Source organism: Impatiens glandulifera, chromosome 1, assembly GCF_907164915.1.
Source record: "Impatiens glandulifera chromosome 1, dImpGla2.1, whole genome shotgun sequence".
NCBI classification, from domain to species: domain Eukaryota; kingdom Viridiplantae; phylum Streptophyta; class Magnoliopsida; order Ericales; family Balsaminaceae; genus Impatiens; species Impatiens glandulifera.
In genome coordinates this window covers 51,260,509-51,286,167 of record NC_061862.1, presented here as the reverse complement: position 1 = coordinate 51,286,167, position 25,659 = coordinate 51,260,509, and the positions used below count along the sequence as shown (strand labels likewise).

The 25,659-nt window shown below is 32.2% G+C and overlaps 4 protein-coding genes across 5 annotated transcripts in view; 2 read left to right on the top strand and 2 right to left on the bottom strand.

Annotated features, from left to right (window-relative positions):
- Nucleotides 1-1,584: 1,584 nt before the first annotated feature.
- LOC124927909 (probable hexosyltransferase MUCI70) lies at nt 1,585-5,359 on the top strand. The gene is made up of 9 exons (XM_047468417.1): nt 1,585-1,804; nt 1,920-2,342; nt 2,451-2,717; nt 2,837-3,050; nt 3,149-3,258; nt 3,343-3,646; nt 4,261-4,448; nt 4,522-4,721; nt 4,817-5,359. The coding sequence occupies exons 2-9, from the start codon at nt 2,093-2,095 to the stop codon at nt 5,012-5,014; spliced, it is 1,731 nt and encodes a 576-aa protein (XP_047324373.1). The 5' UTR covers nt 1,585-1,804; nt 1,920-2,092; the 3' UTR covers nt 5,015-5,359.
- Nucleotides 5,360-9,481: 4,122 nt separating this feature from the next.
- On the top strand, nt 9,482-9,856 carry LOC124927585. The gene has a single exon (XM_047468033.1). It carries the CDS (start codon nt 9,482-9,484, stop codon nt 9,854-9,856), a length of 375 nt encoding a protein of 124 aa, XP_047323989.1.
- A 2,427-nt stretch (nt 9,857-12,283) lies between these two features.
- On the bottom strand, nt 12,284-22,915 carry LOC124927879 (mediator of RNA polymerase II transcription subunit 16). Of its 2 annotated transcripts, XM_047468375.1 has the most exons (16): nt 22,436-22,915; nt 21,870-21,938; nt 21,051-21,139; nt 20,770-20,882; nt 20,421-20,522; nt 20,252-20,342; nt 19,574-20,170; nt 18,149-18,767; nt 17,500-17,579; nt 16,518-16,600; nt 15,646-15,882; nt 15,069-15,240; nt 14,445-14,962; nt 13,753-13,929; nt 12,919-13,287; nt 12,284-12,624 (listed from the first exon to the last, which is right to left on the bottom strand). In XM_047468375.1, the coding sequence occupies exons 1-16, from the start codon at nt 22,723-22,725 to the stop codon at nt 12,472-12,474; spliced, it is 3,759 nt and encodes a 1,252-aa protein (XP_047324331.1). In that variant the 5' UTR covers nt 22,726-22,915; the 3' UTR covers nt 12,284-12,471. The 2 variants fall into 2 exon arrangements, with proteins under 2 accessions (XP_047324331.1, XP_047324339.1); XM_047468383.1 differs by lacking the exons at nt 21,051-21,139; nt 21,870-21,938; nt 22,436-22,915 and having other exon boundaries at nt 20,252-20,337; nt 20,770-20,886.
- Nucleotides 22,916-23,402: 487 nt separating this feature from the next.
- Nucleotides 23,403-25,659, bottom strand: part of LOC124927893 (DNA-directed RNA polymerase III subunit RPC7-like) — a 3,255-nt gene continuing 998 nt past the window's right edge. The window contains exons 5-8 of the mRNA XM_047468395.1: nt 24,869-24,915; nt 23,885-23,974; nt 23,749-23,803; nt 23,403-23,667 (exon numbers count right to left, since the gene is read on the bottom strand). Of these exons, the coding sequence (XP_047324351.1) occupies nt 23,651-23,667; nt 23,749-23,803; nt 23,885-23,974; nt 24,869-24,915 (209 nt within the window). The 3' untranslated portion in view covers nt 23,403-23,650. The remainder of the gene's footprint in view (nt 23,668-23,748; nt 23,804-23,884; nt 23,975-24,868; nt 24,916-25,659) is intronic.

The following is a 25,659-nucleotide window of genomic DNA, read 5'->3' as shown; positions in this document are numbered from 1 at the left end:
ATATTAATTATGTTAATTATTATTTTACTACATATGTTATTCTTAATAAATTTAAAGATACTATATTTTGTGTATTTATTAGTTTGATAGTAGTATTACTTTTACTTAATTTCAGATGATTACTTTATATGTATATTTTGAGAAGAATAAGATTGTAAGTAAATCATGTAGTCTAACCAAACTCAGTTAATCGTTTTTTTTTTGTAGCAGTCAAATATAATTAAAATTTAAAAATACATTTAATACTTTAACATTTTTTTTATAATTAAAATTTAATAAAATATTTGTTTTCAAAACAAATTTTATGCATAATTATATTTTTTAACAATAATTTTGTAAAACAAACTGATTTTTTAATCAACAAAATTGAATTAAGGATGATAATTTAAAATTGTTCTTTAATAATCGAATCGAACCGAATTATCTCGTTTGGGACGGTTTTTCTCCGTTTTGACCGGAATGGGATGAGATGATATTTGTGCCCCGTTCCGATCTCACCACAATTTTGCTCTGAACACTTTAAACACAATTAAACATATAAAATTATCAATATATTTATTTATATATTATATTTTATAAAATAAAAAATAAGTATATTATATATTTATTTATATATTATATGCTATAATCAGTACCGTGGGGATTTCTCAAAACTAAGGATGACAATGAGAGGGTTCGGGGCGAGAATGCATTTACCATCCCTACATCGTTTTTACTTTAAGAATTTTTTTACTACCATCCCTGTCCAATTCGGTTTCAGAAAATTCCTGCGGGTACCGTTCATACCATATTCACAAAGATAAATAATTTGTTTATATAATCAAATTATATAAACGGTTTTTTAATATAATATATATATTGTAATATATTAAAAATTTATATTATTATAAATAAATAAACTTAAAACTCTTATAAAATATATTGAATAAATATATATATATATATGGATGATTTTATATATTTAATTGTGTTTTTAGTGTTCGAGATATAATCGAGGTGAAATCGGGACGAGAAACACATATACCATCTTCGTCCCATCCCTGATCAACTACCGGTCAAATTGAGAAAAAACCGTCCAAAACAGAAAAATTCGATTTAGTTACCACAAAACGGTTTCAAATTTTCACCCTTACTCAAAACCAAATGGACGTGAATGATAGTAAAATCGTTTACCTTCCTAGATAGGAATTGGTTTTTGTTTCAATAAACAAATCGACAATACTGAATCTTTTACCCTTCTACAAACTCATAATTGGTTTTTTTGATTTTGTTGATATATCATGTATTTAAAATTTGATTAATACTAAATTAAATATTTAATAATAAATAAAACTTTGAAGTCTCCTAATTACATGATTTCAATGTGATAATTGCACCGACAAGAAAGAATATCACAGGTCAATCTAGCTATCTGAAGATAACTGGCACATGACTTTGATGGTTTAAGAAAATACTAATTTCTAAAAAAATAAAATTAAATTAAAAATTAAAAAAAAAAATTTAAGGGTTAGATAGATTTCTGTAATTTAGAGAACATTAATTTCTACGTCTCTTAAATCAGATTGTACAAATATGTTCTCATCATACAATTGAACATCTGCAAGATAAGAAGGAGGAGGAAGAAGAAGAAGAATAGGAGGAGCGTTACCCATTCCAAATTCATCACTTCATCTGCAACTCTGACTGAAAAACATCCATCCATCCATCCATCGATCGATCTATAGATTCGTCTCAATTGATTCATAAGCCCTCCTTCCTCTAGATTTACGCGCAAAAACCCATTTCTCCTTCACTTGATCTAGTGGTAAAAGCCATTGATTTGATTTGATTTGATTCGATTTTCGTTTAATGGGTTGAAACCCAAATCCTGTCTTTTGATTAGTGCACTTGGGTCTTAATTGTTTCTTTCTTCTATGTAGGTACACACGTACGCAATCAAGCTTTTTCTAAATCCACAACTTTTTTTGCTTTCTTTGGTGGTTTCTGAATTTGGGTTTGTCTCACTGCCTTTTGACTCTAGACTTAATTTGGGTGAATCGGGAAATATTCGCCGGAGTTGGGCGATGAAAAACAGAGTTGAGGATAGACAGCAATGACTTCAGTGTCATTGGGTCTTCGTAGTTCAGGAAGCTATGGATCATTACAGCAACCGATCCAGAACGGTCTATTGCCAATCCAAACAACTCCCCCATTTTCTACCCGGAAAACTTCAAAGATGCTTAAGGAGAAAGACAGTTTCTTCCAATGGATCTGTAAATACGTCGGCCGGAAGAAGGTCGGGATGCTCCTCTTATGTGCTGTTTCGGCTGCAGTTTTTATTTGGGTATTGTATGTTGGCAAAGGTTTGATTTCCTCATTTTTCAGTTTTTCATATAATTGTCTGATTAGGGTTCAGATTAAAAAAAGGTCAAAGTTTGGATTCCATTGATGGGTTGAGATCTTCTCTGTAGGTGAGAATTCACAGGAGGCTGAACAAGGGATGAGGATTACAATTTCAGATAATCATTCAACCCTTGATCAATGGGGAAAAGACAGTAATCTCACTTCTATGTTTTCTTCAATGGGATATCATCCACCTCCCTTAATTGCCCCACCACCGCCACAGCCACCACCTCCGACTCCATATTTTAGTGGCTATATCCTTCCTCAGGGTAATCCATGCGAAACCTTTACATTGCCGCCACCACCAGCCGATAAAAAGAGGACAGGGCCACGTCGTAAGTTTCTGTTCTAGTTGTTTCAAAGATTCAATTGTATTTGTATTGATTTGAATGTCATTGGAAAGCCATGTCTGTTGTCAAGTTTACTGAAATGGTGTTGTGTCTGTGTGTTTCAGCTTGTCCTGTTTGCTACCTTCCAGTAGAACAAGCAATTGCATTAATGCCACAATGGCCATCATTTTCACCTGTTCTTAAAAGCTTAAGTTATATCCATGAAGAAGAAAACTCGATAAAGAGCGAGTTTGGAGGGTCAGATTTCGGAGGATATCCTTCTCTAAATCAGAGAACCGACTCTTACAACATACGTGAATCCATGAATGTGCATTGTGGGTAGGCTAATGTCTTTTCGATGCTTTGTGATTTCTTTTGCATAACCACAATTTTGTTTGTTAGTTATTGACCCTTTTGATTATTGTGTTTTCCAATAGTTTTGTAAGAGGAAATAAGCCTGGTCGTCATACCGGTTTCGATATAGATGATCTTGATCTTCTTGAGATGGAGAAATGCTCTGGAGTGGTTGTTGCATCTGCCATCTTTGGTACTTTTCTTCTGTCTAAAAAAGTTATATCACATTTACTTTAAAATTATTTCGGTTATGCTCATGTTTAGTGTTGGTTTTTAGGTGCTTATGATCTCATACAACAGCCCACGAATATAAGTGAAACTGCGGCGAAAAACGTCTGTTTCTTTATGTTTGTGGATGAAGAGACCGAGAATTTTTTAAGGAATTCTAGTGAACTGGATAATAGAAAGAAGATTGGTTTATGGAGAATTGCTGTGGTTAGAAATCTTCCTTATTCTGATCCACGACGTAACGGAAAGGTGCCAAAGCTTCTTCTGCATAGGCTATTCCCTAATGCCCGATACTCTCTGTGGATCGATGGAAAACTCAAGCTTGTCGTGGATCCTTATCAAATCCTTGAAAGGTAAAACTGCCAATCTTCTTTGTGCTTTGTCTATTTGTTGTCTTTGTATGGATATCTTTCGTTATGAAATGGCTGAAGCCCTTAAATGGAAAATTGTAACAAGTATGAAATTAGGAATGGGGGAAGGTCCTTTTCATAATGAATGAGCAACTTCTAATGAGGAATCTAACGAAAACGAGGTTGATATGCCTTAGTTATATAATTCCTTACCCGCAACTCGCAAGACTAGGGTAATTCTATGTACTTATTAAATCACTCGCGACAGAAATCCACATAAATTTGAGAGAGATTAGACAGTATATGAATTCAGATAGGATAACGATTGGAAACTGTACTTGTGCATACATAAATTCAGACATTTATTGGCATTTTCTCATCTGAATCTAGATATATCGAAATTTGTGAACTTGGCCATAACTAATAAGTTCAATATAAACCATTCATGTCGTTGTTTCTGCACAGTTACCCTTGATCCCAACTAGAGGGAAAGGTCTCAGGTTTAATATCCACTAAAAGCACATTATTGAAGTTGAAGTCACTGTGAAAGTTAAGTTCTGAAAAAGAAAAACAAATCCACGACTTTTTATTATGGGTGTTTTTGGGAGTGTTTTCAGGTTTTTATGGCGGAAAAACGCAAGCTTTGCAATATCTAGGCACTACAGACGGTTTGACGTGTTTGTAGAAGCAGAAGCGAACAAGGCTGCTGGGAAATACGATAATGCCTCAATAGATTTCCAGGTTGATTTTTATAAAACGGAGGGTTTGACACCATACTCAGAAGCTAAGCTTCCGATAACAAGTGGTGAGTATTGCGTTTTTCTTTTTTTTCTGGTAATTTATTGTGTTAACAAACAAACAATCAAACTTGGGAGCAGATGTCCCTGAAGGTTGTGTTATAGTGAAGGAGCATGTTCCCATCTCCAATCTGTTTACATGTCTCTGGTTCAATGAAGTTGATCGCTTTACCTCTCGAGACCAGATTAGCTTTTCAACAGTACGCGACAAGATCATGGTTAAGACAAACTGGACCGTCAACATGTTCTTGGACTGTGAAAGGCGCAACTTTGTTATTCAGGTACATTTTACAAAAGGAAAAACACCCATGAAATGATAATTTTTCGGTTTATTTATTTGTAATGGTTATATTTCTTTTTGTATCCGGTTTTGTAGGGTTACCATAGAGATGTGTTAGAGCATTGGGCATCTCCTCCTCCTCCTATCCCGAATTTGGTTATTCACCCTCCGCCTCTCTTTGACAACAATCTTATTCGAAAGATCGCAACAAAGAGAGGGAAAGAGAGGAGATCACGGCGTCATCGAAAGGTTGTGATTGGTAATAAAGACTTGAATTCAAATTTTAGAAAATAAAAGAAAAAAAAAACAAGAAATCTCATCTTCCTTCACCACCCCACCAAGGGCAAGGATCGAGATCTGCATTGTGTTGCCACGAGCGAGCATTTGATCGCTCGGGATCATCGCAATGGCTACAAATTTTTCTTTTGAAGTGTCAATTATATCCCCATTTTTTTGTTGTATATATAGATAATATAATTTAGAGATCTGGAACATTTCTACATTTGTCAGCCCATTTTTGTTATTTTTTATAGAAAAATATATTCATTCTGAGTTATTCAACTTTAGAACAGCTTTGGTCTTGACCAAAACAGATATTCATTTTCATTATTGGCTTAATTTGAACTTCTCTTCTTAATTATTAGCCTCTGTTCCATTTATTATTGGCTTTAAGATTCCTTCTAAAACATTAGAACAAATAAATGCAATTTTTTTATACAGTTCTTCTTTTGATAAAGAGAATGAAAATTGTTAGCAAGGCATGTCGGAATTATTAGATTGTGTAGTTTTGTTCCATTGCGCTCAAAGATGTGCAACCTCGGAATATGTATTATTGTCGAAAATTGCTCATTTTTTCAAAGTTTGATATAAGTCCCCAAAATGGTTGTATGAAAGTTTATCATGTGTTTGCATCCTTGATAAGAAATCTAAGTTAACCAAATCCAGTCTGTGCCCCTTCAAGAAAAAATGGTTTGTTGACCCTTTGTTTTGGGAAGATCATTTTGTTTTTGTTTGTTGTTGTAAACGATGAAAACAACTATAATTTACGTAACGTTATAAATGGTGAATAGATCGAAAACTTATGAAAGGGGATGAGAAATTGTTTGAAGGTTGTAGCATTTTGCTGGGAAGTTGTGCATTTTTCAAAGAAACTTGTTTAAAACTAGTATTTTTGGATCTTGAGTTTCTCCATTAAAGAGAGCATTTGATCTGACAAATAATAAAGATAACAATAACAAAATAGAGAAAGTGTGGAAAGTTGAAATTGAGAGATTGTAACTTGAGATCCAAATTGAGATATCTAAATCTAATTGTGGGTTAAAAAACAAATGTTTATGGTGATCCAAACCAAACACTTTTTACCAAGAAAAAAAAGTATGTGATGTTTAATCAGCATTTTTAAATTTTGCTGTGTGAGGAAAAAATTCAATGTAACGATTATGCATAGTAAGTAGTGCAAGATATTTTTATTTATCAATCTTAAGAACCTCGGGTTCATTTGATGTATGTATATGTTTTTTAACAAAATTTATTTCATACAAAAAAAAGTTTAAATAAAAAAAATCCTTTAAACACATTTTATACTATTGTATGGCCTTGGATAACCAAAAAAGAAGATCCAAAACCCAAAGTGATATATACAAACACACATGGCTTGTTTGATGTTTGATTATTGGAATAAAATACAATTTTTATTTTAAAATTAAAAAATTATATCAATAATTTAATTAATAATTCTATTCATTTAAATACTAAAATTATCCTCTAAATTTATCATATCTCTTTAAATCACCATTCTCTCACATTCATATAAACCATATCTTCTAAATTAAGAGAATAAATTAGTCTTTAAAATTTAAAAACCAATTTTTTCTATTTTTTTAAACAAAAGTTTTTAGGGGTCTTGATGTAAGATATTTTTATTAAAATAATTGATTATGAAGTTATTTAATTAAATTATTATAAATATTAATATTTAAAATATTATTAAAATAAAATAAGAATATTTAAATTAACAAAAGAATAATGAAATTTTCACATCTCTAATCAAGTTTTTCTTTGATGAAATAACCATTTATTTCATAATTCCTTTATTTATTTTTTAAATGATCATAACTAGTAAGGATTAAACCATTTATTTTATTATTAATTATTTTATCAATTAAAAGTCTTACTTTTTTTTTTTTTAGCAACAATCCAAACGTGTAAACACAAAAGGAAAATATATAATAATTATCTCACATCTCATTATCCATTATAAATATTTCCCATAAAAATCCACTCTCTTTTTACTTCCTCAAACAAGTAAGTCAAATTAAACAATTATAGGTGTCAATTAAATGTTTTTACTTTTCTCATAAAATTATGGTTTTTATTTCTATGTCCATAAAAATGTTAATATCGGTCAAAATTCCATATCTCCAATTAAAAACAAAGTAATTAATAAATATAATTTAATACTTCATTAATATTTGAGTTAATGGTTAAAATCTAACCGTCACCTTAATAAAAATAAAATGAGAGTTAATTTTTAATTCTTAATAGTATTTAATATAAAATAATAATTTAAATGAAGATAAAAATAAATCTTATATTTGTTAGGAAATATAATTACTTCCAGCTGTTGGCATTTGTGAAGCCCCTCTCATCATGCCACGTGGGTATCATGGGATTCCACTTTGTGGGATCCAAAACCAAAAATATTGATTTACACCTTCATTTTAGGAAATTTAAAAAAAAAAATTATGTGACACACTTTAATTCGTTGAAAATATAACAAATTATTTATGATTTTATTTTATTTTTATTTATAAGAATCCTTTACTTCACAAGATTATTGAATAATATGATATTTCACGGTTAAATTCTCTCCAAATAATTAATTAATTAATGTGTATTCGAATTATAATAAATTGTTCAAGAATAATTCTATTATTATTTGTCGGATGGATGTTTTTATTTGAGGATGACATTCAATGATGTTTCCTTTTTGAGGGATACATATCAATGGTCTATTAGTGTCCTTGTCGGCCCATCAAGGTCTCAACAACAATGTAACCATTTTGAGAATCAAGAATTTTTTAAATATATATATATATATTTTGATATAATATAAAATGTGAGAAAATATAATAATAGTTCATTATTGGTTATTGGTAATGAAGTCCTATCAAAATTCTTAAAACAAATCTATTTAAAAAAATAGATTGTGTATGTGAGAAACAAAATAAATAAATAAATAAAAACTCTCAAAATACTTTAAAATATTGTCACATAATTTTTTTTTTCATTTTCCTCCATTTTATCCATAAAGTGATTTTGAAGAATCAAGACTGAATAATTTACTTTATAAATATAAAGTTAAAAAAAAATTATGAATATATATTATTCATAAAACTATGATGAACGATTCCTTTGCAACATTAGATAAAAATATAAATAAAATAAATTTAATAAAATAATAATAATAATATGTATTAAATGTTTAAAATTCTTAATAAATCACGAATAATATATTTTAAAAAAATAGAACGTTCTCATTCCACATTTTATTCACTTCGTTTAAACAACTTATCTTCTCACATATCTCGTCACATATTTTTCCGAATGAACATCTAATCTCGTAACCTTACACTTTCATTTTGGTCAATCAAATATTTGATTCATATTTTTTAATATTTAACATTATGACCTCACACTTTGGTCAATCAAATATTTGATTCATACTTTTTAACCACTTTCAATTGATACCGGCTTATTATCCCTCGGCAAAGCACATCCCAATCACACTTGGTTATAATATTGTACTTGTTTTGTTATTATTGTAAGTTCGAAACATAAATATAACCTTTTTAATATTATTTTTAACTGTTTTAAATTTATGGGCGGGTCAACTCACAATACGACTCAAGTATCCATTTACTCTTATATATATATATCCAAATTAATCATAACTTTTCGACCCGAAAATTTGAATATTTTAAAAATTAAGCTATATATATATTGATATGAAAGAATACAAAAATTAAAACTTAGTTCAACAATTGATTTAATAGCATGTCAAATGTTATAAATGCATAAACTAAAACAAAAGTCATAACTTTGTACTTCTCAATTAATAATATTTTTTTTACAAATAAATAAATAGATTGAACCAATTTTCTGAGTTTGATAGGATTGGTTTTAACTATAAATAAATGATGGGTTGATTTTGAGAAAATAATAATTTTTTTTTGATAATTTTTTTTTTAAGATTTTTATAATTATAAATAAAAGATATTTTAGTATTTTGTTTAATAATTGATGTTAGAGTGAAATGAAGTTTAATTTTTTTAGATTATTTTATTAACCTAAAACCAAACAAGGCCTAATTTAATGAAACTAAACCGATTAACAAAAGTAGTTTAAGTGACAATATTTTCTATTAATGGGGGCAATAAGCTAGCTATTTAATTAATTAAACATATGTAATTACTATTTCAAAACGTTGACATAAAAAAAAGAATTAAAATAAATATGGACTACTTTAAGAAGTAAAAAGGAAAAGAGAAAGAGTCTTCTTCTTCTTCTCAAATCTGAAATCTCCATCCATCCATAAACCTAGCTAGATGCAATCGGATAGATTTGAGAGTTAAAACAATTTCTGTGATCTCGATCGATCGAATTGGTGGATGCAGTTAGGGTTTAGTGTTTGAGATTAAAAGGGGGATGGTTTTGTTGTCTCTGTTCTCCCTGATTTGCTTCCTGCATTCGGCGATCGCCATGACGACCGGTGTCCTGATGATGTTCTACATGGGGGAGATGTATTCCCTGGCCCACGGCGCTGAAGTTGCGAAGAAGATAATGGGTTCGACAGATCGAGATCAGCTACTGATTAGGACATCGGATTCGTTCTCGGGACTGTTACTTTTCGCCGTCGGATTCCTTGTTTTGATGGTGGCATTCGTTAAGGACAAAGAATTCCAAAGCTTCTTCGCCAAAGGTTGTGTGGGTCTCCATGTTTCAATGGCTGTTTGGAGATTCAACTTCGAGAGAACAGTTGAAGATGATTGGCTGAGGTTAATTGTTGGTGATATTGTACTTGCTCTCTCTTGGATCTTCTTTCTCCTTCATTCCTGGAAAGATAAATATGATTGATTCATTCATTCATTCATTCATCTTTGGATAAACCAGATTGTTATATCAATCAATCATTCAAACTAAGCAAAGAAACAGAGTGAGAAGAATCCTTGGAAGAAGGAAAGTTGAACCAGACTGGATTAGGATTTTGGGTTTATTTCATATTATTAGATTATTTGATTTTTTTTTTATCATCTTTTTTTTACTATTATTATTATTATTATTGTTTCAAAACTCAATATAAACAAAATAAAAACATTTCTTTTTTACTTGTTAAATTTGACTTGTTTGAGAAAATTAGCACCAAAGTTATTAATTTAGATGAAATTTAAGATATATATTTCTGTTAATAAAAAATTACTTTTGTTTTTGTTATTATCATAATCTAAATATATAAAAAAAAATTATTATTATTTTTTATATAAAACTTAATTTCATTAAATCAAATAAGAAGTTACAAATAAAACAAACTAAGTAAGCAGTTGTCAGCAACAAAAAATTTTTTTTTTTACAAAAAATAGTTTTTATTAATATAGTAAGAACCCATAAAATTATTAGATCATATATATAAAATGACTTCTAGATTAAAGAAAATTCAAAAACTCATTAATTGAAAAATAAAAACAACTTTAGATATCTGAGAAATGTACCAAAATAATGAAAACTAAGCTTTTTAAGATAATGCACAAAAACCTTCAATAAAATCAGTGATATATTCCCTACCAAAACAAATGTACCAAAAAATAATGAAAACTAAGCTTTTTAAGATTCTGAAACTATAATCCCTTCTCTTGTGATCTTTGACTGAATTTTATCACTTAACTAATTAACATGTTATAGTATTATTTAAATATTAATAAATGTTGGTTACAGTTTACAAACAAAAATATATCAAAATAATACATTTCTTATTTAAATAGAATATTATACATTATATAAGCCCAGCCAAGATGTTATTGGCTAGTCTCAAGCCAATAAGAATAATTTTAACATGTTAAAATATTTTAAAGTTTGGACTCATTATTCAAAGTTTATATTTTAATGCCCACAAATAAGTTTTAAGTAATTTAGTATTTTGTGAATAAAATGGACTACCTCCTGAAAATATAGGTTTTGTTGATTGTGAATATTGTGTTATGTTACTTTATTTATATATAAATTTATATTAATGTTATTTACTACAAGGTGTTCTACATTTTCTTTCTTTGAACTAAGGCAATAAATTTATTTTCAAAATCAAAAGAATAGTAAGTAAAAGCTTGAACTAGTAAAGTTTGAATAGTAAAAAAAAGACTAAACAAGTTAAATTCAATTGCAAAGGAAGGTGAAGTCAACACTTATTATACCTATAATTGTGAAGTCAACACTTACTAAACAAGTTATATGTTGGGTTTTTTAGGGGTTAGAGGGTAAACAAAACCGAAAAATCGAACCGTAAAAAAACGGACCAAAATAATTATAAACCGATCGAACCGAGTTTTGATCGGTTTATAAATTCTTGTACCGACCATAGCCGGTTCGGTTGGCGGTTTAAATAATAAAAAATCGACGGTTAAACCGACCGAACCGTATATTTACGTGTTTAAATTTTTATTTTTTTTTTATCGTACATGTCTTTTTAGACTAGTGATAAAGATAAAGATGTTGATTATTATTTTTTTTTTGTTAAGGTTTCAATCTTAACATATACATCTTTATTATTTTTTATTTTTTATTTTATTTTTTAAACTCATTTTGATTTAATTAATATTCTAATATATTTTTTTAAAGTTAAATAAATAATTTGTTACCTAATTTATTAAACTTTTATTCACAACAATTTTTTTAATTAATTTTTATTCTTTTAGTTTATTATATTATAAATTTATTATTTTATTTATTTTCTACTTCAATATATTATATGAACCAATTTCATAACCGACCAGATCGTCAACGGATGAAGATTTTGAAAAACTAACACCAACGATTGGGATGAATTTTTCGATAAAGAAATCGACCAAATCGAACCGCTTAGTATAGTTTAAAATTAGTACTTAAGTTACTTATACATTTTAGTTAAAAAAAAAAATCTTTAAAATACAATGTTATAAATAATTTATGATCATATCTATTTAAAAATTTAAGTTTTAATGAATTTGAATTCACTTTCATAGTAATTTATTTATTATTTTCTTTTATAGCCTTATAAAATTGAAAATAATATATATACATTATAATTTAGATCTAGATATGAAAAATTATTTGTTAGAAGCAATAAAAAAACACTAACATAATCTACATCAGGATGATCCTAAAAGTAATCCAGATTACTTTCTAGAAATTAATTATATCCTACACATTTAAACTTTTGCGATTTTCAATTAAATAAGCAAGAAAAGAAAATTAATAGATATATAATATTACCCCAATGAACATACAGGGAAAAAAGATGGCATACATTCTTAAATAAAATGATCCTACACTACTTGTATACATAAAATCTAGTATCTGAATCATGAAAATTATATAGTTGTTAGATCAGGTTTTCATCATACTACACTAAAGCTTAACAGTTCTTCTTAATAGTCTCTCAATAAATAAGAGAAATTAACCACCTAAACTATAACTGACCTTCTAACCGATTTTAGTGTTTTCTATACAACGCGAACCCATGTACCACCGCACATTGGACAACCGTAAGCCCACCTACCAATCCACCACATTTCCTTCTCATTTTGATTGGCAGTAGCGTTGCTCGAACCACCACCTAGAGAAAAGGCCGATGTCTGCCTCAAACATCTTATGCACTGCATATAAACAAACAAACAGTTACCATTTGGAAGAACCCTAGTACACCACTAGCACAATATCCAAACATCATAACAACATTGGTGGATGTATTTTAGTATTTAGGTGACGTTTGACTATGAGATTAGGGATCATCAAACAAGGCCTTATGGTAGTTGCCAGACCTTTTAACTATAGCACAAAGGTTCAAATATTGATCTGTAATCTGTATCCTCCTTTTTTACCAATATCAAAATACAAAAAGAAGATAAATAACAAACAAACTCAAAATCACCAACAATAAGGTTTCTTACCTTGTACCAAACTCCTTCAAGACCCGTTTTCCACACAGCAGTTACAACATCTCTTCGAGATCCCATTATACCAAGATATGCTCCAAGCCCGACTGAGGTGTTTAAGCCAAAGGCAGCATCTCTTTCAGACATTCTACGCTTCCTAGGCCACAATCTAGTAGCTGATGTGTAACTGATATCATAGTTTCCTGATTCCATCTCAACCAAATCAGTGAGTCTGAACGGATCGTCTTGAGAACCCATATCTTCTGGATCTGACCACGGCCCACCAAACATATTTCTCCTGTGCCATTCTTCTGACGGTGGATGAAGTTCTAACTCGCGAAGTAATAGTCCAGCAGCATCTGCACCTCTAGGTCGTGGCATATTCTAGCCAAAGCACCAGAGCGAGAACAACTTTTATTATTAAAGCTCATTTTACACCAAACCCTAGAAGGATGTACTATTGGAGGCAAGTAGGCAACCAAATCTGATAACTGAAAAATTAAATATGCTATCTTGAATCATCTAAATTATACTCTCATTTTCAATTTTTTTTAGACCAGGGTATTTTTTTCCTGAGAGGCTAGCATGGTATTTTTTTAGATCAAGGTGCTTTCGGATGTATTACATCTCAACCTCTTTAAGTTAATACTGTTGCCACTTGCCTCCGAGTAATAAACCCTGATCTCAAAAATAAATCATACATGCAATACTAGCCCTTTTTCATTTTCTGAACATGAATGTTAGTGTAGGTGTCAGTTACATACTTTTAAACTTGAAAACAGCAACCTTCGTTAACATAACACCAAGAAACTAGGTTGTCAAATGATACTCAAAAGGAGAAGAAAATACCTGCATATGTGGGCCAAGTGATGCTTCAACGACCTCAGGTAGAACTGTATAGTTCCCATCAATATAATGCAGGCGGACTTGGATGTTACTACTACCCACTTGAGAAGCTGGCAAGGGGTGTGTCAGACCTGCTGTTCGACGACACAGATCCATGAGAATTAGGAACAAGACTCTCACCTGCAGTCCATCGATATAAGTATGAAAATCTAGTTAAACAATGTTTCCTGAGATTCAAAACCAAACTTAGGCATTGTTAATCCAAATAACCCCTTTATCCCATCACCAATCTCTTCATCAATCAAATCGTCCACTAAAGTATTGCAATATCTTTACTTTATTAATTAGAACATTTTAAAATATTAAATACAAAGGATATTTTAGTCACTTAACTCAAATAATCTACTATTTCATATAAGAAGGTTTTTCCCCAAAACAAATTGGATTATTTAAAAAGAAGCTACATCAAACAAGCTAAAAAATAGTGGCAGTTAATCCCAGGGGAACTATTTTAATCCCTATGTCATTTGAAATTTTCAACACATAAACAGTGATTTGAACAGGTGATCACCTGTATGAGGATAATGAATACATCTATTGAATAGGCGTGCTCAAGTTTAAAGAATATAAATTACTGTATTTCTTGAAGCATTTATAAAACAGGATATTAATAAATAAATGACCACTACTTCTACCTCTTCAAAGGTATAACCAATTCCAGCATTGCCAGATCCCACCCTTGACCTATTAGCAGGTCCTTCTTCTGGTCCTTTAGTTCCAGTTGCGCCATGTAGGGATCGAGTAGCCTGTAGGTCATCTGACCTGACCATATTAGATGCTGGTTTAGAAGGAGCGGAATTTATCTCTTCCATCTTGCCTGTAGCACCAGGCTGGGGCTTCTGTGTACTTGTATCAGCACTCCTTGTGCCAGTCCCAATAGACCGAGCAAGTAATCTCCGAAAGAAGAAACAAAAAAGTAACAATTGGCATAGTCTGTGAAGGAAATGGCAGTCACCAATGAGCCTGACGGCTGGAGTTCCAGGAAAAGTTCCTGTATTAATACTTATGGGCATAAATGAAGTGGGACCACTTATGGGATTTGGAGCTGCACTAGAAACACCGTCAGTATTACTACTAATTTTAGCAATAGCCCCATGAACCCAAGCTTGCATCTGAGTGCTTCCAGTCGAACTAGCTGTACCACCTTGTCCACCTGATAAAGGAATTCATCCAGAACTAGTCTAGTAAATTTGAAGATGAATGGTCTACTCTATTCTAGAATCAGAATTTTATAGTCTGATGGACAAAAGAAAGTTTACCCTGACTTTGAGCAGGAGAACCAGCATTCTGTGTAGGAGTAGCCACCATATTACGATTCCCTCCTGCTCCTGCAGTTACTGCATGACTTGCTAAGGTGCGGCAAAAACTTGCATAACGTCGCAAACGGGTGATGAAATGTGATGCTAGATCAAGAATAGCATCAACATAAGCCTGCAACATCTCTCCTATCGTTAGTAAGAATAAATTAAAATTTAGCAGTATCAAGGAATATGTATCCATATTAGAATTGGGCCTTGTTTGATCTGGGGTTATTTGAATAACCAAATGGTTATTTTCTTGTGTGATGTAGATTATGTAATGGGAGTAGGTTATTTTCGAATGGTTATTTGAATAAAAGACATTAGGGGTATAAAATTAATTAATTAATTAATTAATAGAGGATATTTGGCATTTGGCTTATGATTTTAAGGATGTGATTGATGAGTAAATTGTTGATTGGATAATGGGTTATTTGGTATTAATCTCAAATAACCCACATCAAACAAGGCCTTGCATAATAAAAAGGCTATTGAGTAGGCTAAATGCAGTTAGCATGTAAACAAACCAGAAACGAACCTGAGTGGTTGAGATCATAGCTGGATCAACAGACATTGCCTCAAGATCAATGCTGGATAATGCCTCGCCAGTGGCTTGCCACGGTTCAGGCACCAAAGAAGAAGGATTAATCAGAGCTGCTTCAATTCCCTTTCCTAACATATCAAGCAGCAATCTTGCTTGCATATCTAGAACCATTGCTCTTACTTCTTGAGCAGTTGTACCCTCCAGTAGTCTGCACTTGATTCTGTCCAGGCTCTGCAATGTTCTTCAGGGTGAGTTATTGTTTTTGGAATACAAAAAAAATCCAAGTGATAAAATACACTTTTCACACCAAATGCAAAGAAAATCATTTTCACTTTTTACTTTGGCAATTTACAAATATGATTGTGACAAAATACCACTTTCCAAAAAGGACTTGAACTGGAGTTTTCCTTCTCCACCTTTTTAAGGTATAAAAGATGTGAAGCTTTGATGTATTAGATCAATACACTTCAATTTTATTTATTTTTGAGTAAACTATACACTTCAATTTGGGGAAGCTTATGGTTCCTAAAACATGCTTGTCTCCCATACTTGAAAAAGTATAAACGGGTAAGAATGATAGTCATATGTAGTTTTCCCATAAAAATAGCACTTCCCAGTTCATAGGCATCAACCGCTCAAGGAAACCCTTTATTTTTGTATCATAATCCATTTCCAGATACAAAGACTTTTGGAAACTAAATTTAATCAGAGACAGATTCAAATTTCATGCATATGAATAGTGTTATGAAGCTTGCTAAGCATTCAAAACAAAAAAAAAAATTAAGCATGTAAATCATGACATTCTTTCTAATATAAAAAGAAAACAAACAATTTAAGCAGGGATGATATGAAGTAAAGAGGCATACCGGGCCATACAGCTGTCTATGATGTGTGGAAGAGAGGGAGTGGAAATCTGCATCCAGCACTGCAATGACGCTATTCAGCGAAACTGAAGCAAAACAACAAAATGACAGTTATATGATGAGTGAGCTACAGCTCAATAGATGCAATATCCATGACTATGATTTTTCATTTGCAAACACTGTTGTGATCCATTTGTTGCATCTAGTGTCTTGCAGATAATAATTATGTGCCAAAAAATTTCTTCAAATGACTTGTGCACATTAATGCGTTTTCAAGTTATTAACTAATTTAACTACTAATTTAGGTTTCATGGTTACGTCATTAGTTATCTTGAATTCAGTAAGCAAAGAGGGGAGTCTTTAAATATAATAAACATTATGAAACCTCAAGAAACAGTCAAAGTACAGAACGAGCCAAATCTTGCTTTCAAATGTTTAGACAACATAGCACTCCACAATTATCAGTGATACAGGTTACATCCAAAAGCAACCACTGAATAGACAAATGAATGAAGTCAATTCAACTTAGCAGGGGTTTCGTTAGAAAGACAACAAATTAATAATTCGGAAAGGATCATTTTCAATAAGTACAGGAAACAAGCCACTAAAAGTACCATCGAGGTTATAGGACTGCTTACAAATAGGCATATATATACTAGCATATCTGAATGAAGGTTAGTTGAAACAAAGGGTTGACTGAACCAAAATTTTGAATCATGTTACAGCCTCATGCATATGAAGTCAAAACTATATTTAATTAACTGCTAAACACACAAGCACATATAAAATCACGAGCCAACCAAATTTGATTAGACAACTGTAAGATTTATGCTCCAATTTCCCTGATACCTCTTATTTGGAGACGAAATATAATAAAAGAGAAAAAGAAACTATCTGACACCTTGCAGGTAAAGGCAGTAGTAGAATACCACTCTATGCAGACAAACTTACAAAGAAAAACTAGAGATGAGTTAACAGCACTGACCAATGCCATCCTCAGCGGCACTCTGAGTACATCCAACAGCATCCCACCAATCAATTCCAACCAAAAGACTCCACCAAAACCTGTTCCAAGAAAGCAGTCTAATAAACTACTCTGTACAACTACTGAAAGATATGCAAAACCTTAGGACGATAATATAAGCAATTAGTTCAAGTCAACAAGGAAATATTAAGAGCAAAGCACCAAAGCAGTAGAGGCACTTCAATCTATGGAAAGAAAGACAAGAAGTCAATAATCTGGAAGTGGAACCATGCATAGAAGCACTATTAAGTCCATTAGTATTACCTTATAATTAGGTTATCTAAGTGACTTAACGCAACAAGATTGAAGTGGAGAAGGTAACAAGAAATAAAGTAAAAAGATTACCAAAATAACAAACAAGGGGAAACACGGAAAACAACATAGATGTGACAAAAAAGAGCAAAGAAACTATTTTCATGATCTTCCCTCAACAGTAGCCATCCATTTTGGGTCTCCAAGAAAAATAGCAATTACTCACTTGCTTAAAAAGATATTTAATGAGTCTGTCTTTGGGACATGTTCCACAACAGTGTGTTTTTTTTGGTAATGTGGAGAATGAATTTGAATACTACTATTGAAGAGATATAATAACTACAACTATTAATCTCACCTCTCTGCAATTTGGCGTTCCCAGTTTGATGCATTTGCTTTTGCTTGACCAATTGGAACAGCAGGAGGAAGAACACGAATAATCTTTAATATAGAAGAATCTTTGATAGAGTCATGCCAAACAGAAGCTGAACAACAGCTTGTAGATGAGAAGGCAGGAGCAGCAATTGTAAAACCAACATTGATCTGGTAGCTATCAACAGGTGCAAAATTTGCACCTGAAAAAATATGAACACCACCACGCAGAAAAGCAACAGCAATCTCACCCCCATGTGCGGAATACACAATACGAGCAAGAGTTCTCACGTCACTTGGCAAATCAAAGGGATCAAAAGAGACACCTTTCGACCTTTCAGCAGACAATTCAGATGTATTTCTTTGATCAGAAGTCGATCCAGGTGCAGTTGCCTGATTGATTTTGAAGTCAAGTGTGGGTTGAATGCATTTGTTAACAGTGGATGTCCAAACAGTTTGCATAGGAGCTTGCCCACCAAAGCTGGATGTTGGATTTCCAAAGATCTGATGCAGTACTACAGGCTTCAGAGATGATTCCCAGCGCTGAACTCTCCATCCTGTTATTGAAGGGCCTTCATCTGGATCGTAAGGAGACATGTACTGTCCTGCGTAGGAAAGGATCCCTTTAGTGTTACTGAATCTCAACAATACAATTCAATTGCAAATTTATCTATATTTGTATGATACTAGATAGAGGAGTCCAAACATGTAAGAATAGCCTATGACATAACAGAACAATGCACCTCTACATTTCAGATTTCATCAACTAAAGCATCGGAAACATAAAGAGGATATCTGAGACATTTTGAAATTTAACTGTTCCTGTGCAGTTCTGTGAAGGTTCACCTAGGAATTTATATAGACGGAACATCGCCATAGGTTGTAGAAAATGACTAGTACTCTAAGAACCCTTTAATACTTTAATTTAAGGACATCTCCAACCACAATCCCGATTTTTCATACTCTATCTTTTATTATACAGTTCAACAAATCTCTATTTTCAAAAATCTTCTCCAACCCATGTACTCTATTTTTACCAAATTCTCTATTTATTTTATTTTCTAACTCTATCATTATATATAATAATAAAATTTATTGAATGATGGCATTTTCGTACTAAAATAAATAAGGGGAAAATTATTATTAAATACACTATTTCAATCCTTCATATGAACAGTGATACTCTAAGATGTAGCAATCTCTAAAACAGAGTATCCATATAAAGCACGGAGAAGATATCCTACTCTACTTTGAAGATAAACTCTATAATGAAGACCGGTTGGAGATGCCCTAATGATGTGTACATTTTAAAAGGTTAATCTTATTTGCATATGTATGTCCAACATTAATATGCAATCAGAAAGATACTACTTTGGGGTAAGGCAAAGAGATCCCAGTTCAAAGTGAGTACCCTCAACTATCACAACAGCTATCACAGAACCACCGCATGTTGGATCAAACGCAACTGCAGTAACTCCAGATCCCCAAGTTGTGGTAGCTGCCGACTGAGCTGCTGCCTCAGGGCTGACGTAAGCAGAAAAATTTGAAACTGGTGAACAATGAAGAGATACCACATCAGAGTAATCTTGATCCGTGTGTTTCTTTCCCTTCTTTGCTTCATGTAAAAAATACTCCTGCCAGCTAAACAAATATGAAGCAAGAGGAGCAAAACCATTCCAAAGAGGAGGTGTAATAGATGGTGGAATCCCTGAATTCACACTAGTCTTGGGAGTTGCTTGGAACCCGTTTCCTGGTCCAGGAGTCACCTCCCAAACTACGACAGTTGATGGGTTCACGATTGGAACACCAGCAACATGCATAACACCGGAATCTGTAACAATTACATCAGCAGCCATAATCCCACTAGGTCCTGCTCCCAAGAGTCCTTTGCTAGTGCAAAACCACTTTGACGATTCACCACTATGACTGGAATTCCACTGAGACCAATGAAGTTGAACAGACCCAGAAGAGAAAACGGAACAGACACATAGAAAATTTGGCCACCCGACTGAATGCAAATGGTAATAAATCAGATTAAGATAACACATATATTCAGGGAACTATAATAATATAAGTGAACGGGGGGAACCTGGTGCTTGAGGTGTATGAGCAAGGAATTTTTCCTCTAAAGATGACTTTAAATTTCCAGGATTGCTTGATCTTGAAGAAAGCCACCTATACTAATCATCATCAAAGCACAAACTAATTAAAATAAAGCTCAAAATAATTGAATAACAATTTATTAATAGAACTCTTACAGGTGATACTCCAGATAGCCATTTTGTAACAACAGCAATGTCTTGCCGCCATTCATGTTCACGCTGCCAGCATGTTGCATCTCTAACCAGGTTGGGTGGACCCTAAACGGATAACCAAAATAAATAACTTCTAGAGAGGCAAAATTAAACCAATCTTTTATTTTATTTTTTCCTTTTTGGGGCTTGTTTTGTCAGATTATTGTGTGGTAGAGTGGCTTGAATGGAAAACAAAAATTATTTTCACTTTCTAAAATAAGAACAATCACAACTAATTGCTAGAATTTATGAAATAAAAAACCAACACAATATCATCATAAAGTCTCTCAAACAGATCCAAGTAAATTCTTACTTGAGAAGGTTGGGTCCAAATGGTTATTCGTCCATGAAAATTAGCTATCAACAAGGCACGTTTGCAAGAAGTTGGAGACCATTCAATGAACTGAACAGAATCACGAGGCGAGTCTGCCAAAAGTACCATTTTGTTATTCTTATAAGTCTTCCTATTCTTGAACAGGAGATTAATTTGCATATAGTATATCATAATAGAAAGTAGAAACACGAACGCATATAATTTGACTACAGATCAATACCAAAACTAAGAGACAATGCAGATCGTCACAAACTAGTTACCTGCTATGACGTTGAAAACTGCACACTCGGTCGGCCTCTCTGGAATGATAGTATGTATAGGTATCCAAAATGGCGTATTGGCATTGGAACTAACCAAGGAAAAAGAAGACCATGAAAATTAATTAAGATAATAAAGGGAAAGTGTACATAAACACAGTAGAGAAATGACAGAAGAATTTAGAAACTAAAATGGCACCTTATACCCTTCCGTTCAAATGTACTGTTTCAATAAAATGAAAAATGTATACAGAAATCAAGTAGAAACCTCTCTCATTTAATCTTCTTTTACAAAAAGCAGAATTATGAATAAATGAACAGGAATCATCATCACTGATGATTGGAAGTCCATCCCTCTCATCATGTGGCGGAAAGAAAGGAATAAAAGAACAATCCAAAGGAAAATCCATGGTAATTGAGAGAATCAAAGACTTCAAGCTCCATAGTTTGCATCAATTAGGATAATAGGGGCTTGCACGGGATGGGATGGGATTTTTTGACTTTATGGCACTTAATATTTTCATGTATTTGTCATTTGTCTATGTTTGGTTTTTCAACATTCCCCTGATATGTAAAAGTTGAACGCACCTTGCGTTCTTAGTTTTTCATGAATAGTTGACCTTATTCAAAAAAATAAAAAGGAAGTATGAAGAATTTTTGTGATCAAATCTGAATTTCTGTAAATAAACTGAATCATGTGCTCTTTCAATGTGACCTTGTTGATTATTATCCAACAAAGAATTTGAAAACTTCCAACTTTCCTTTACTTCACCGCAATAAAAACTTACATAATTAACATATTACATAATCTAGTATACCAACCTTGGGATTCTAGCACACGTTTCTGTTGCACATGCTATAGCATTTAGCTTTCCGCACCAAGCAACGGCACTGAAAAGGAAAAGATACAACTCGATGTTATATACGATATATGCATGTCATTAAGCTCAGAACAGTAGATAATTAATATAAAAGTAAATCAGAACTAAATTCCCACTTTTGTATGTACATATAAGTACTATACAAGATGCCTCCAGCTGACATAGACCAAGCTATCACTTAAACTCCAAATAACAATAATATTGCTAAACCACAGCCAAAATAATATATTTTCCATTAGACCATATTTCAGTCTTTCAAATGCAGATGTGCTTAACAGAGCAAGTAGACATTCACCTTATTCAAACTACAAATATAAGTGTACAAGGATCATCAACATATACACCAATTGGGGACATCGCCAAGATAAGCTTTTTTCATGTCAATTATAAAAGAAAATTTCAGCCTCAAAACTTCATCTTTTAAATCGGGTTAGTTCTTCAGCTAGATGAAAAAAAGTTTACATCCTGACAATTCATGAAATTAATTCGAAATTTAAAACAGGGTACCTAAAATTCCGACAAAGCTCGGGAACACTCATTTTGTGCTGCAAACTGGACTTGGGTTGTTTGAGTCTGATACAAAAGACAGTGGCAGTGTCAGCCGGTTCCTCCTCCATCGGATCGTCAGCCTTAATCTCCTCCTCCTCCTCTTCCTCCTCCTCTTCTTTGGATTGGGCAGAAACTAGTTGATCTTCTGTTTCGACCTTATCAGGTGCTTTGATCGGGTCGGGAGGTGAAGATGCAGTGACAGTGGACTCCTCCTCAGAGTCCTTAACAGCTACAGAGGAGAGGTTCATCTGACCAATGAACCCAAAAAACCCTAATTTATATATTCGAGAAGAAAAAGATGGTATAGAGAGAGAAAGATGAGTGAGTGAAAGGAAGTGGTGGGAAAGTCGTAATTGAGGGCGACAGAAATCACTGTGTAGAGAATTGAGGTTCCATAGTGGGAAAAGGGTTTTTCCTTCTTTCTCTCTCACTAGAATAATTCAAACAGCTCTTACGTTAATTAGGGTTTCTGCGGACCGTCTGGTTTGTGGGGACGAGTACTACGTTATTTTTATTTATATTTACGAGTAATTTTATGTTTTAAAATTATAAATAGAAAAAAACATAATTAATTAAGGTTGCTAGATCAATAATATAAGCAATGTTAGACTTTGTTTGTTATATCCTTTTTAAAAAAACAATTTTTTTAACATCTTTTCAACTTTTTGGTCATATTTCCACTAGTGATGAATAATGCACATCCACACTTTTCAAAAGGAACTAAATTAAATTAAAATTAACTTATTTGTTTGTTCTAAATTATTCAATTTATTTACTATAAGTTAATTTTATTTATTTAATATAACAACTTATTAATCAACATAGCTTTAAGTAAGAAAAAGAAACAATTTACAATGATCAAATATTCGATTAACCAATTCTCTATGATTTTTTTAGCTTCAAGAACAAGTGAAAGAATTAATAAACAGCTGAGGTAGTGTATTTCAATTAAAATATCCATAATTGGTATTGTGCAATAACAAAATAGGATCAAATATAACACAATGGAATCAAAGTGAGAATACCCAATTCAGTGTTTAAGTAAAAAATGATTAAAAACTAAACTACCCAACATCTCTAACAATCAAAACATTATTCCCTTTCGATTGAAGATTTTGTGTGTTTTTTTTGTACATGGGCCGCGTAAAAGACAAATATGCTAAGGCTGCAATTCTAGTATGTCGGTTCATCTGTATCAAAACAAAATCAAGAAAGTTTTAGATAAATTTATGAAGTAGGAGATAGATAAGTTTGGAGGCGTGTATACATACCGTTACCATCATCCTCCATATTTAAGTCATCCTCGTCGTCGTCAAAATCAATATTCTGTTTTTGATTATCAGTAATTAATATATTTGATAGAGTTTTGAAATTGTGTTCCATATAAATGAAAAGCAGTTCACCCACCTGATTATAATCACCATCATCACTGAATTCTTCATCCTCTTCCGCCACTTCTTCCTCTTCTTCCTCCTCCTCTCCATCCCCTCCACCTGCCTACATATGTATAGAACGTCAAACAAAACAAAAATATTATTGGTTTCAGTTGGAAACACACATTTATGTCAGTTTCTCATCCAGGTCTTGATACAGGTGGAAACATAAAAGATAATGTGCTAATGATCTAAAAATAACCTAATCATGATTGACAAAAAGATCTTCATATCAAATGAAGCAAAAAAATTACAATATAATTTGGATCATGATGATGTAAAGAATGGTTTGGAAACCAAATAAAGCAACTACAATTACATTATAATTTGGATCATGATTCAAAAAACAATTTGATCATAGTTCTAAAAAGAAAAAGGGAAAAATCACTTTCAAATTTAAGTTTCGCGATTTTCAATGAGATCGTAATTGTGACAGCTTGTAACAAAATACTATCTTCACTTGGCTCACTATAATTTTGATCATGATTAAATAAACAATATAATCATGATCTTGAAAAAATCTTATACCAAATGAAAAAACACTTCTAATTTTTACTTTGGCTATTTGTCAACGAGGTTGTGACAAATTACTAATTTTCAAATAGGCTAATAGTGTATTTGAATTTAGTCTGCCCATATTCAGGCACGCCTAAAAATGGTGTCAACCATAGAATTGCTCTTTCTGTGGAGACTGTCTAATTGGTTCGGTGAAGGTTAAAAACAAAGTCTTAAGAATTGGATAGTTGGTTCATCGGAGGGAGAGGTTTGAATGTGACGCATCAAGTTGGATACAAATCTAGAAATTCATTAGTAGTTTCTTAGCGAGATAATGATTCAAAATCATAAACAAAAGTGTTACCACGTAGTGCCACCATTATGGTGCCTAGGAGTTGTGCTTAAGAAAATCTTTTACATGAGAGATATCATTGTGTATGTGAAGTTAAATGAGATCATTTACCTGGCGTTTTTGTTCAAGCTTCTCAAACATATCTAGTTTCTTCCATTCTGTCACATGAAGAACACACAATTTTAATCCAATAAGAGGCATTAGCTTTATAATAATATTACTATAGGCTATCATGCGTCAAAACAGCATATAAACAATTTGAAGTATGACGATTATATGAAGAACAACAAGCCAAAACGGGTTCCCCTTCATTTAATATAGCGACTGATCATCCAAAAGAGCCAACATATGGCTTTTTGTGATCAAGAATATTATTTGGATAAGATAGTCTTTGAGATGTAGGCCACAAACACACCCATTATCAAGAAAATTGTCTAGATAATTATATTGATTATGATTAGCTTAAAATTCAACTTTAACCAAACTAAAATTTATCAATATCACAGAAATTTTCAATGGGATCAAGATACAGCAGAATGACTTTGACAAATTTTCAATGGGATCAAGATACAGCAGAAAAAGGTTTTGGGGATAATCTCACTCTTGTAAGGATTTCATTTATCAGCTTTGGGGAGCATACATATTGCATAGGAGATGAAAGGATTAATTCTAGTCAAATGTTTATCACCTTTGTTTATCAATTTATATGGTAATATCACAGAATGAAGCACATTACAGTGAAGGGGGTAATCAATAACAATAGCAGCGTAGGAAAATTAATGTTCAAAATGAAGAATTGAAATATAACTCTGAATGAAGAAGTTGATTCCTCATAATCTACGTCTATCATTAGAAATAACACACTAGTCCCATTTTAAGTGTAGATTTAGTTTTAAATTGTG

Coding starts and splice junctions, on each gene's coding strand:
- LOC124927879 (XM_047468375.1), bottom strand. CDS start 22,725: ATGAACCTCTCCTCTGTAGCTGTTAAGGACTCTGAGGAGGAGTCCACT. Junction 20,883..21,050: donor AGTTTTCAACGTCATAGCAG/GTAACTAGTTTG, acceptor TACTTTTGGCAG/ACTCGCCTCGTGATTCTGTT. Junction 17,580..18,148: donor GAACGCCAAATTGCAGAGAG/GTGAGATTAATA, acceptor TTCTTGGAACAG/GTTTTGGTGGAGTCTTTTGG.
- LOC124927585 (XM_047468033.1), top strand. CDS start 9,482: ATGACGACCGGTGTCCTGATGATGTTCTACATGGGGGAGATGTATTCC.
- LOC124927909 (XM_047468417.1), top strand. CDS start 2,093: ATGACTTCAGTGTCATTGGGTCTTCGTAGTTCAGGAAGCTATGGATCA. Junction 3,259..3,342: donor TGTTGCATCTGCCATCTTTG/GTACTTTTCTTC, acceptor GTTGGTTTTTAG/GTGCTTATGATCTCATACAA. Junction 4,449..4,521: donor TAAGCTTCCGATAACAAGTG/GTGAGTATTGCG, acceptor ACTTGGGAGCAG/ATGTCCCTGAAGGTTGTGTT.